The sequence below is a fragment of the Rhinopithecus roxellana genome, chromosome 12 (genome assembly GCF_007565055.1).
Source record: "Rhinopithecus roxellana isolate Shanxi Qingling chromosome 12, ASM756505v1, whole genome shotgun sequence".
NCBI classification, from domain to species: Eukaryota; Metazoa; Chordata; class Mammalia; order Primates; family Cercopithecidae; genus Rhinopithecus; species Rhinopithecus roxellana.
In genome coordinates this window covers 86,337,166-86,350,155 of record NC_044560.1, presented here as the reverse complement: position 1 = coordinate 86,350,155, position 12,990 = coordinate 86,337,166, and the positions used below count along the sequence as shown (strand labels likewise).

General features: G+C 39.5%; 1 protein-coding gene and 1 pseudogene across 9 annotated transcripts in view; both read right to left on the bottom strand.

The window, feature by feature from the left end:
* ZMYM4 (zinc finger MYM-type containing 4) overlaps nucleotides 1-12,990 on the bottom strand; it is a 165,569-nt gene that overhangs the window by 59,890 nt on the left and 92,689 nt on the right. For 6 of the 9 annotated variants that reach the window (XM_030912657.1, XM_030912652.1, XM_030912653.1 and 3 more), the window contains 2 exons: nucleotides 2,090-2,611; nucleotides 298-359 (listed from right to left, as the gene is read on the bottom strand). The exons of 2 other annotated variants lie outside the window; for them this stretch is intronic. In XM_030912657.1, the coding sequence (XP_030768517.1) occupies nucleotides 298-359; nucleotides 2,090-2,611 (584 nt within the window). Of the gene's footprint in view, nucleotides 1-297; nucleotides 360-1,758; nucleotides 1,941-2,089; nucleotides 2,612-12,990 lie in introns of those variants that run through there. One more of the 9 variants, XM_030912656.1, reaches the window with a different exon arrangement.
* On the bottom strand, nucleotides 10,237-11,177 carry LOC104660133 (annotated as a pseudogene).

The window sequence follows — 12,990 nt, the reverse complement described above, 5'->3', positions numbered from 1 at the left end:
TTTAACACCCAAAGAAAAGCTCATTGGAAATGAAGAACTCTATGGATATTCATTAGCGTCCCTATGCCTAAAAGTAAATGTGTTATATGTCTAAATACCAAATACAAACAAAGACCCTAAGAGTTGAGGCTTTTTAGAATGTCTCCAATGATGACCTTACACAAATATTAAGCAAATTAAAAAAAAAAAAAAAATCAGTGCTCTACCTAATACATTGTTAGAATTTAGAAAGTGACATAAAGAAAACTTTGACACTTGTCACAGTTACAGCAATCTACATACACACTGAAAACTTACCCTAAAGTTTGTTTCTGGGGTTTGTGGTAAATGGGTATGTAATGTTTCTTCAACTTGATTAGCTATTGAAAGGAAAAAAAAACAAACAAACACATGTATATGAATAACAAATCTTATAAAGAGTGACCTAAAAAGCTATCATTTGATAATCACCTCTCTTTTCCAACAAAGATGCTCGTTAGAGTGAATTGGGTCCCAAAAACACCCAAAAGGTATTTTCACTCAAGTTCTGCACAATCTGGCCCCACCTAACTTTTAGCCTTACCCTACACTTTTTCCTTGCTCAAACCTAAAAAAAAACAATTATTTTTGCTCTGAAAATTACTTGTGTTTGTTCTCCCCCATTTCTACTTACTCTGTTCCAAGCTCCCTCTATCCTAATCTTTATAGTTTTCCAGACTCAGCTCAGTTAAAAATTCACCTCTCCTCTATAAAACCCTCCCTGTTCAATAAGTTAAAAATCATCTCTCTTCTAGGAATCCCTAAAACACACTGTTTCAGTTATTTGAAAGACATCTTCTTGAACTGCCTTACGACAAACTCTTCTACCATTGTCTTTAACTGTAAATTAAATCTTATGCTATTCCACTGGACATTGGCACTTCTACTGCCAGACTTGTCTTGTCCATTCTACTACTAGACATTATGTTCCTTGAGAAACATGACTGTCATACCCCAAGAAGGGATATTGGAAATACATACTGAATTATAGAGAAAAATATAGTATATCCTCGCACAGCCTTGTACATACTCAAAAGCTGTCTTTTTAACGATCCTGGTTTGTTCTTTCTACCATACATTTCCTAGCATTGTTAGAAGAAATACAAGGACTGGTATAGAATACTCCCTTTCCTTCACAGCTATTGAATATTTATTGAATAATTACTATTTTACTACACTAGGTTAGGCCCCAAGAATACAAAGATGAGTAAGATAAAATCTGGCCCTCAACTCCTACACTAGTAGGTAAGGTAAAACAAATACAGAACTATAATACTGTGTGATAAGTACTATAAATAATGAGGCATGAAAACGCTGTGGAAATATAGATAAGGAAATAATTCATTCTTGATGTGGAGCAGTTAGAATGATGACAGAGTAGAAGAGGTTTATGAGTTAGGCATTGTTGGATAAGAAGTACTTTCACAAGCAAATATACAGAGAGAAAATGACATGCAGCCAAATGGAATAGCAGGAGGAAACGAAGGCATAGAAGGAAATATATGATATATTCAAGAATGTTAACTACAGCTAAAGTATAGGGTACACCGGGCAAAGAGGCTCAGGAGAAACCTCAAGAAACTTCTAAAACATAAATTAGAAATTTTTTTTTTAAATAAACCTCCCTTTCAGATAGAGGTGAGAGTTTATAAACAAAAAATTAAATTAAATTTAAAAAATAAAATAAAAACTCCCTAATTTGGACTAAGTGGTGAGACAGCAGTTTGAATTAGTGCTTACAGCACAAAGAAGTTAAATCCAACTTCAGGTTCCAATGTTCAACCAAAGAAAATGAACAGGTGATTCAAGTATCTTGCCTTTCTCATCAAAACATTGCAACCAGGGGAGGGAGAAATGAGGTTTAGAGCTATTTTCAACCATTTATACCATTACCAAAAGTTACTGGGAGAAATTCAGTCACTCTGCAAAGAACAAGGACAAAAGAAAAATGACAAGCTTACAATGAATTTAACCGTTCATACTTCACTTAACATCAAAAGTAATAAAAGCTATATATTATGATCAGTAATTTTTAATTGTGTTTTATGGTTCTAATTCCAACAATTATTACCTGCTTTATCAAAAAAACTGCTTTTCAACCTTGAATCCAAATCTTTATGGGGTTTATCCAACCGTTTTTCACGTTCATAAGTTAGGTCTCTATTTTTCTCCTTTCCAGAAAATGTCTCTTTGCTGTTTTCTCTTACTAGACTAAAATCTTTCCGTATTGATTTAAAGACAGAAACCTGATCAAACTGTTTAGGAAAGTCTTTTTTTAACTTATTTTGAATTTGTATTTCATTTTCATTGTCTGATTCATGCTGTGTGACTCTTCTCTCTACTTCCAAGCTATCATCAGTATGAATTGAAGACACAAGATTGTCCTTTGAACTAAAATCCTGTTCATCCTCATTGTCACTACCAACGACTGGAATTCCTGCAAGATCCCCAGAGTTCAAAAAATAATCATCTTCATCCAGCAATGAATTTTCAGATCCTGTTTGATTCGGCATTCCATAAGACATGCTGTCAAGGGTAGGAGTTAAGTTGTGGTCTATATCTTCAGACATTTCTGTATCCATGATACCACCACCTTAAAAAGTAAAATACTGTTTAGACAAACGATAGTGCTAAAGACCACAATGATAAGGTCAGTTTGGTATTTAACCAAATAAATAATTTTTCAAACATAATACAGATATTACCATAGTATTCATTTAACACTTTGATATGGGTGTGACAGATATGACTATTCTTATCTGACAGTTAAGGAAACGAGGAGCCAAAACTTGAGAAACTACTTCAGGTTAGAAAAGAAAGCTGCGTGATACAGAGAAAAGAGCACCAACTTCAGAATGAGACATATCCATGTTGAAATCAAAGCATGATCCTGAAAATCGATGTAATCCTGAAAAGTAAACTCTCAGAGTCTATCTATACAACAGCATAATACTCACCTTGGAGATTAATTTGTGGTGAGGATTAGTGATAGTATGTATAAAAGACCTACTAACACAATGACTGACAAATAGAAGGGAATATAAAATGGTAATTATAATTATTATGGCGATTATTCAGGTAAAACTCAGATCAGCACTCAGGTCCTTTGGTCTGAGTCCCATTTTCTCTGCACTAACACTAACAAATACTTATGGCAGTTAATATTTAAACATAAAAATAAATTTTCTCCAACCTAGAATAAAAAATTATTTACTGTTCAAAACTACTAATATATACTAATCTCTCCCATTCCAAAACAAAACAAAGCAACTCCCTAGCCCTAAAATGCCCTCATTCATCTTCCCTTCACAAACTTGTAGCAAAAAAATTCTACATAGTTTGCTTCTACTTCACCTCTATCCATTAACCCTTTGAGCTTAATACAATCAGCTCCCAACTTTCCACTGGAACTTTTCTCATTAACATCATCAATGATCTCCCAATGCTCAAAGCGAATTGACTTTTTTCAATTCCTAAGTGGCATATCCCTCATGGATAAAATTCCTTTGGATTCTTTGGTACTCTTACTTCTTCTTACTTTCCTTAATTGCCTTATTAATTTATTTTATACTCCTCTTCTTCTGTTCACATGACTTCAATATTAGTTTTTCTGCAAGATTCCCATTCTCTTTACTTTTACACTCAGACTGAGCTATTCTGTTCACCTCCATAACACTTACCTTTGCTACTGACTTCCTAAGCACTTAAGCTTAGACCTTTCTTCCAAGATTTCGGATGTCTACATTCAACTAGCTCCTACACCTTCTCCAACTTAGCATCTCTAAAATCAAAACTCATCATGTTCCCTCCCATTCCAAGCACATGCTTCTTATATTTCCCTCAGATGGTTAACAGATTCACCAAACCAGCAGGTGCTCAAAATTTCCCCCTGGACAAATTCTGTCAACTTTACTTCTTATCTCCCTCAAATCCATCTTTTCCACTTAGCACCTAGATCTAATACTCCACATCTCCTGCTGGATTCTACAATACTTTCAAAGGTATAATTCAATCCACATGTATACTCAGGAAGCAACCATACCCTTATAAACTCTATGCCCAGACCACATTTAATTGGTCCATTAGCAAACAAACTGGAACTGATAAAAACAGAGTGAGGCGAAGACTAAAAATATTAGTGGCATTAGCATCCTTGCTCTGATTTGTTCCTGAAGCCCAGTTACATCCTTCATGTGGCTGGTTCTTCAACCCTTCTCTGGATGCCATAAATCCCATAAATTCCTCTTAAGTTGATTTGAGTTGGATTATCTGTAATCAGGTTCCAACTGATACAGAATCCAAAGGAAAGCTTTCCTGGGCCAGTCACAGTGGCTCACACCTATAATCTTAGCACTTTGGGAGGCTGAGGCCAGAGGACTGTTTGAGGCCAGGAGTTCAAGACCAGCCTGGGCAACATAGCAAAAGCCCATCTCTACAAAAAAAAATTTTTTTTTGTAATCAGCCAGGTGTAGTGGTACACACATGCAGTCCTAGCTACTCAGGAGGCTGAGAAAGGAGGATCATTTGAACCCAAGAGTTTGAGGCTACAGCAAGCTATAATTGTGCCACTGCACTCCAGCCTGGGTGATGTGACAGGGCAACCCTCTGCTTCTTTCTTTTTTTTTTTTTCTGAGCTTTGCTCAGGTTGCTCTCTTCCTTAATGATACCAGAATTACCTTTCCAAAATATAAGTCATTTCACATTACACCCTCCCTTGAGATTCTTCAATAGCTCCCCACTGCCTGAAGTATTCATTCATTCAGTACACATTTATTAGGAAACCACTCTGTGGTAGGTATTGTGCTAGGTTCTAGGGATAAAATGATGAAAGAGAGGTATGACTCTTCCTCCTCACAGAGCTAGAAAAAATAAACAGAAAATTAGAAACAGTATGAGGGTAAATAAATAATTATTTGAGTTCATAATGTCAAAGGGAAGGAGAGAAAAGTTTGTTTATATCACAAGAACGTTTGCTAATAAACACAGAGGCAATAAGATTTGGAAAAATTGTTTATACTTTCTAAAATAATCAAATGAGAAAACAGATAGTAAAACAGATGCTAAAATTTTATGAGATATATGCTGAAGAACTTATAGGTGAGTCATCTCAACGTTTCATCATAAGTAGCTGACCACATAGCATGTGCTCTGTAATTTTTCATGAATGAAAAATTAGGCATTTTATATAGTCAGAACATTGAGTTCTACAGTACATGAGAAGTCAATACTAAGTAGTAATATTGTAAGCAACTTTCCATATCACTACATTTACTTATTTAGTTAGTTGGTTCATTTTTTGGGACAGGATCTGGCTCTGTCACCCAGGCTGGCGTGCAGTGGCATGATCTCAGCTTATTACAACCTCCACCTTGGGACTCAAGCAATCCTCCCACCTCAGCCTCGAGTAGCTGGGATTACAGGCGCACGCCACCACATCCAGCTAATCTTTGTATTTTTTGTAGAGACTCAGTTTGGTCTTGAACTCCTGAGCTCAAGCAATCTGCCCACCTCAGTCTGCCAAACTGCTGGGATTACAGGCATGAGCCACTGCACCCAGCCCCTTATTTAAATTCAGCCCCTTATTTAAATTCAGGATATAGTATTTGAAGAAAAGGGTAGTCATATCGAAAAATGAGATCCCTAACTCACATCAAAAAAATTTTACACATGTATCTAAGTTTAGGCATAAAGAAATACAACAGTAATATTAAATATAAACTATGGAAGAATTATTTTAACAATATTAAAGAAACAATAGAAGAATTATTTTTGAGTCACAGAGACAAGCCTTTCTAATAATGACCAAAAAAAATCCAGAATAAAAGATCAAGTTATAAATAAAAATATAAAAGACCAAATGTGACTTTAAAACTGGCTAGAGATGAGAAAACACAAACCAAATCAAAAAGATAAAAAGATAAACTGATTTAAAAGGTTTTATTTCCCCGGGAAAACACAAACCAAATCAAAAAGATAAAAAGATAAACTGATTTAAAAGGTTTTATTTCCCCGGGCACGGTGGCTCACGCCTGTCATCCCAGCACTTTGGGAGGCCGAGGCAGGCAGATCACAAGGTCAGGACTTCGAGGTCAGCCTGACCAACATGATGAAACCCCGTCTCTACTAAACATACAAAAATTAGCCAGGTGTGGTGACGCGCGCCTGTAATCCCAGCTACTCAGGAGGCTGAGGCAGGAGTATCGCTTGAACCAGGGAGGCAGAGGTTGTAGTGAGCCAAGATCGCGCTACTGCACTCCAGCCTGGGCGACAGAGTGAGACTCCGTCTTAAAAAAAAAAGAAGTTTTTATTTCATTTTATATCACAAAGGGTAATTTCCTTAAAAGATAAAGATAGTACCTATAGTTCAGTAAAGATACAAATAACCAAATACATATATAAAAGCAAAGGGCTCAAACAAACTTTTCAGAGAGAGTAAAACACTAAGGTTCAACAAGAGAAATGCAGGCAGATAAAACAATGAGATACCATGTTCACACAGCAAGTTAGTAATAACAAAAAGTTTTGATAAAAGTCTTGCAGCTGGCCGGGCGCGGTGGCTCATGCCTGTAATCCCAGCACTTTGGGAGGCCAAGGCAGGTGGATCATGAGGTCAGGAGATCGAGACCATCTTGGCTAACACGATGAAACCTCGTCTCTATTAAAAATACAAAAAAAATTAGCTGGGTGCGGTGGTGGGCACCTGTAGTCCCAGCTACTCGGGAGGCTGAGGCAGAAGAATGGCGTGAACCTGAGACACGGAGATTGCAGTGAGCCGAGATCGCTCCACTGCACTCCAGTCTGGGCGACAGAGCTAGACTCTGTCTCCAAAAAAAAAAAAAAGAAAAAAAAAAAGTCTCGCAGCTATGCTATAGGCCAAAATTGGGAAACTACGGCCCAAGACTAAAATACATACAAAGAAAAGTTTTTGACAGAAAGCATATGTAGACTGCAAAGTTCAAAATATTTACCATCTGGCCCTTAACAGAAAAACGTTTGCCTACTCCTGCAGTCAAATACTACCGGTAGGAATGCAAACTGGTACAAAACTAATAAAGAGCAATTAAGTAATATTTTTGATACTCTGAATACACAGAACTCTTGACCCAACAATTCAACTTTTTTTTTTTTTTTTTTTTGAGACAAAGTTTCACTCTGTCACCCAGGTTGGAATGCAGTGGTGCCATCTTGGCTTACCGCAACCTCCGCCTCCTGGGTTCAAGCGATTCTCCTGTCTCAGCCTCCTGAGTAGCTGGTATTATAGGCACCTGCCACCATGCCCGGCTAATTTTTTTTATTTTTAGTAGAGACAAGGTTTCACCATGTTGGCCAGGCTGGTCTCGAACTCCTGACCTCAGGTGATCCACCCGCCTTGGCCTCCCAAAGTGCTGGGATTATAGGCGTTAGACACCATGCCCAGCCCAACAATTCAACTTTTACAAATTCATCCTGCAAATATAATCTCACAAGAGAGTGATGAAAAAGAGCATTTATAGCAGAAAAAGACTGAAAATAGCATATGTGTTCATCAGTGAGGCTAACTTAATTATAGCATAACACACCTCTAATGGAATATTATATAGCTGTTAAACAGAATGAGGTAGCTTTATGAATTCCCAAGATCTGTTAAGTGAAAAAAATTTTTTAAATCTTTGAAATGCACTGGAGATTTACAGCTTTCTCAGAGATGTCAATTTCTTTCTTCCTTTTTCTTTCCCTTCCTTTTCCCTTCCTTTTTCCTTCCTTCCTTCTTCCTTCCTTTTCCCTCCCTCCCTCCCTCCCTCCCTCCCTCCCTCCCTCCTTCCTTCCTTCCTTCCTTCCTTCCTTCCTTCCTTCCAGAATCTTGCTGTCACCCAGGCTGGAGTGCAGTGGCATGATCACGGCTCACTGCAGTCTCAACCTCCTGGGCTCAGGTGATCCTCCCATCTCAGCCTCCCAAATAGCTGAGACCACAGATGTATGTCACCACATTCAGCTAATTCTTTTTTTATTTTTTGTGGAGACAGGAGTTTCACTACATTGCCCAGGCTGGTCTCAAACTCCTGGGCTGGAGCACTCTTTCTGTCTTGACCTCCCAAGGTTCTGGGATTACATGAGCCACAGAACCTGGCCTCAGAGATGTCAATTTCTAACAAAGCAACTGATTTGAATGAGCAATTTTGGTACTTACACAATAAATCTGTAGACAGCATAAAATCTTATGCAATTAAAATATAAGTACTAGTTACATTACTTAACTGAATCAGAATTCTTCTCATCCTTGTGATCCCTATAACCAAATAAAAGAAACAATTTCTGTTTCTCAGAGCTTATATCAAGAGAACAAAACAGAACACTATGATCACAGTAGCTGAAACACCTGAAAGCACAAATTTCTCATGGAAGATTTCTGGCTTTTAGACACTGTGATTATGCTTGGCGTATGTGAGAAAAAGCAAGGATGGTATGGCTGGAATTGCATGTATGATAGGAAGAGTGATAAAAAAATGAGAAAAGAGAAACAGAGGACAGATCTATTAGGAAACTGCAAGCAATATGAAAAAATTGCAATGTATGTAAGTGTAAAAGGAAGTTGTTAGAAGACTCCACAGACAAATTAACATAATTTATGTTTTACAAGGATCATACATTTTACATATAGCTTCTGGGTACTATGAAGTGTTCAATGTTACAGGGAGCAGAAGAATGGAAGCAGGAAGACCACTTAGGACCACTTAGGAAGCTACAATAACCCAAGGAAAAACTGGTAGCTAAACCCAAGGTAATAATAATGGTGGATGTGAAGAATAGTAGTCAGATGTGGACATATTTTCAAGGTAGAGGCACTGCCTGATATGTACATGAGATGCTGGGTATGAAAGGAGTCAAGAACAACACAACAGTCATTTCTTAAGATAGGAACACTAAGGGAGGACCACACTGAAAGAGGGAGAATGAATAATTTGGTTTTGGGATGGTAGATTTTGATATCCTTCTTAAATCTTCAAATGGAGATATCAAGAAGGCAGTTGGATATATTAGCCTGTAATTAACAGAAGACTGGCCAAGTAATGAGACATAAATTTGGGACTCATCAATGAAGAGATGGTACTTAAAATTCATGAGACTAGATAAGATCACCTAGTGAGTTTATTTACTATAGATGGAAGACAGCTGAGAGTCCGGACATACTTCAGTACTGCAAAATCTGGTCGAAATGAAGGAGTCAGAAAAAGACACTAAGAAGAAACAGCTAATAGAGTAGGAGAAAAATGAGGAGACTGGTGTCATAGAAGCTAATGAAGAAAATAGGAGGGAGTGACTTAACCATAATGAATGCTGCTGAGATGACTGATAAAATGAAGACTGAGAACTTAACTTCTAACTTGACAACAGCTACATCAGTGGGAAAATGAGTATACAAGTCAGAGTGGAGTGATCCCAATAGAGATTGAGAGGAAATAACTTGAGAATCCTAGTATAAAATAATTCTTCAGAGGAACCGAAGGAACAGAGATAACTATTCAGAGGCCCTTTTTCACTTCAGAGGTTTTTTCACTTTGGCCACGTGTGTGTGTGTGCGCGTGTGTGCGCGCGCGTGCACGTGCGCACTAATTTTTAAATTATTTGTAGAGACAAGGTCTTGCTCTGTTGCTCAGTCTGGTCTTGAACTCCTGGGCTCAAGCGATCCTCCCACCTCAGCCTCCCAAAATGCTGGAATTATAGGTGCAAGCCACTGTGCCCAGCCTATTTCTTTGTTTTGTTTTTTTTTAATAGATTTTTTTTTAAGATTGAGAACATTACAGCTTTGTAGTATGCTCACAAGAAAGCTCTAATAAAGAGCAACGAGTTCAGGAGGAAAATCTGTGTGTAACAGAGACTGTGATCAGTAAAATGCAAATAGACTTAGATTTTGCAAAAGGAGAATAAGTTATTTTAAGTAATTTAAGAACAATATTTGTTTGATGACGAAAGTAAATTTCATACTTCGAGGTAAAGTCAACCGTCATTCTTTGTCCCTCTTACGCTTAGTCATTGTTTTAGCAGTATACTGATACTTCTAAGCTATATCCAACAAACATTTCAAGGTATAACCACCAACTAAGGAATTCAACTATCATATAAATAAATATTGTGAAATATTCTAATATATTAATTCCTCCTGCACATTTTTGTTTTCCTTTTTATTTTTTGGGGTTTTGTTTTTTGTTGTTGTTGTTGCTGTCCAAAAAGTTTATTGGCTTTATCTGAAAAATCCTCATAGAAAACTGTTTGGTTTAGCTCTCAGCAGTCCGCTCCTGAGCTCTGAGGAAGTTTGCCTTCTTTTGAGTTACCCGATCTTTCTTCTGAGCAAGGGATATTTTGGGATGGCTCCACCTCTTCTTTTTAACTTCTTTCTTGGGCTTCTTTTCATAGACTGGATTCTCTCGTATAGGAGCATGAGCTTTCTTATACATCTCCTCCATCATGTCTGGAGTTATGCTGTTCTTTACGTATTGAGAGAACTGTTTCTTGTAAGCATCTTCCCATTCTTTCATTAAGTAGTTCATGTAATCTGCAACATTCTGGCCCATGATGTGCTTCCGGTGAACTTCTGCATTAAATTCCTTGTTTTCAGAATCATAACCAGGGAATCATTTGGTACTGTGAGGCATAGACAAGCCTCCATCCACAGCCCTCTTCAGGGCACCCAAAACTTTATTGCCAGTGGTAGTTCTGGCAAGGCCTGCATCCAAATAGCAGGTAACGGCACCTGGCTGACCATGATTGTTTTCCACATTGTATTCATCACCAGTCACTTCCACTTGGCATTCACAGATCTTGTCCATGCCAAACCTAGTCAAAAGCCTGCAGGCCAGCAGCAGGCCAATACAATATGCTGCAGCATAATTTGTCAGGTCAACCTTCACACCGTATTTTGGCAGTTCATTTGCATATGCTGCGCAGACTATCATATCCCCCTCTATACGGGCATAAGCAATCTGACAAATGATACCTCTGTTTGTTACACGAATTATCATCCTATATTTATGGGTTTTGTATTTATTTTTATTCTGCATCACCAAGCGTTTCCAAGCAAAGTAATCAGTTTTACCCTCTCGTCATCTTCTAAATTTCACTTGGTATCTCTTAAAGTAGGCCGTATTCTTAATAACTTTAACAAACCCCATCCTGCAGAAGAGAGACCTGAGTCCGCAGCTCGACAGAGACCTGCAGGCCCAGCAGCGTTGGGAGGGGGAAGGGCACATTTTTGTTTTTAATCAAAGCATAATTTTCAGAAATAAACTAGTATTAATAGTAATTTCGGCCGGGCATGGTGGCTCACGCCTGTAATCCCAGCACCTTGGGAGGGTGGGGTGGGCGGATCACCTGAGGTCAAGAGTTCAAGACCAGCCTAGCCAACACTGCAAAACCCCATCTCTACTAAAAATACAAAAATCAGCTGGGCGTGGTGGCACATGCCTGTAATCCCAGCTACGAGTGAGGCTGAGGTGGGAGAATCACTTGAACCTGGGAGGCAAAGGTTGCAGTGAGCCAAGATCGTGCCATTGCACTCCAGCCTGGGCAACAGAGCAAGACCCTGTTTCAAAAAAAAAAAAAAAAACACACACAGTAATTTCAACTTTAGAAATCATGGTTCTCAGTCTCCAACTCCCAGCGCGAGCGACACAGAAGTCCGGTGATTTCTGCATTTTCAACTGAGGTACTGGGGTCATCTCACTAGGGAGTGCCGGACAATCGGTGCTGGTCAGCTGCTGCAGCCCCACAAGCGAGAGCTGAAGCAGGGCGAGGCATCGCCTCGCCTGGGAAGCGCAAGGCGGAAGGGAATCCCTTTTCCTAGCCAGGGGAACTGAGACACACAACACCTGGAAAATCGGGTAACTCCCACCCCAATACTGCACTTTAAGCAAAGGGGCACACCAGGAGAATATATCCCACACCTGGCCGGGAGGGTCCCACGCCCACGGAGCAACCCTCATTGCTAACACAGCAGTCTGCGGCAATCTAACCTCAAGGCAGCAGCGAGGCTGGGGGAGGGGCGCCCGCCATTGCTGAGGCTTAAGTAGGTAAACAAAGCCGCTGGGAAGCTGAAACTGGGTGGAGCTCACAGCAGCTCAAGGAAACCTGCCTGTCTCTGTAGACTCCACCTCTGGGGACAGGGCACACCTAAAAAACAACAGGGGAAGCAGCAGAGGCCTGTGCAGACGCGAACGACTCTGTCTGACAGCTTTGAAGAGAGCAGTGGATCTCCCAACACGGAGGTTGAGACCTGAGAACGGACAGACTGCCTGCTCAAGTGGGTCCCTGACCCCTGAGTAGCCTAACTGGGAGACATCCCCCACTAGGGGCAGTCTGACACCCCACACCTCAAAGGGTGGAGTAAACCCCTGAGAGGAAGCTTCCAAAGTAAGAATCAGACAGGTACACTCGCTGTTCAGCAATATTCTATCTTCTGCAACTTCTGCTGCTGATACCCAGGCAAACAGGGTCTGGAGTGGACCTCAAGCAATCTCCAACAGACCTATAGCTGAGGGTCCTGACTGTAAGAAGGAAAACTATCAAACAGGAAGGACACCTATACCAAAACCCCATCAGTACGTCACCATCATCAAAGACCAGAGACAGATAAAACCACAAAGATGGGGAAAAAGCAGGGCAGAAAAGCTGGAAATTCAAAAAATAAGAGCGCATCTCCCCCTGCAAAAGAGCGCAGCCCATCGCCAGCAACGGATCAAAGCTGGTCAGAGAATGACTTTGACGAGATGAGAGAAGAAGGCTTCAGTCCATCAAACTTCTCAGAGCTAAAGGAGGAATTACGTACCCAGCGCAAAGAAACTAAAAATCTTGAAAAAAGAGTGGAAGAATTGACAGCTAGACTAATTAATGCAGAGAAGATCATAAACAAAATGACAGAGATGACAACCATGACACGAGAAATACGTGACAAATGCACAAGCTTCAGTAACCGACTCGATCAACTGGAAGAAAGAGTAT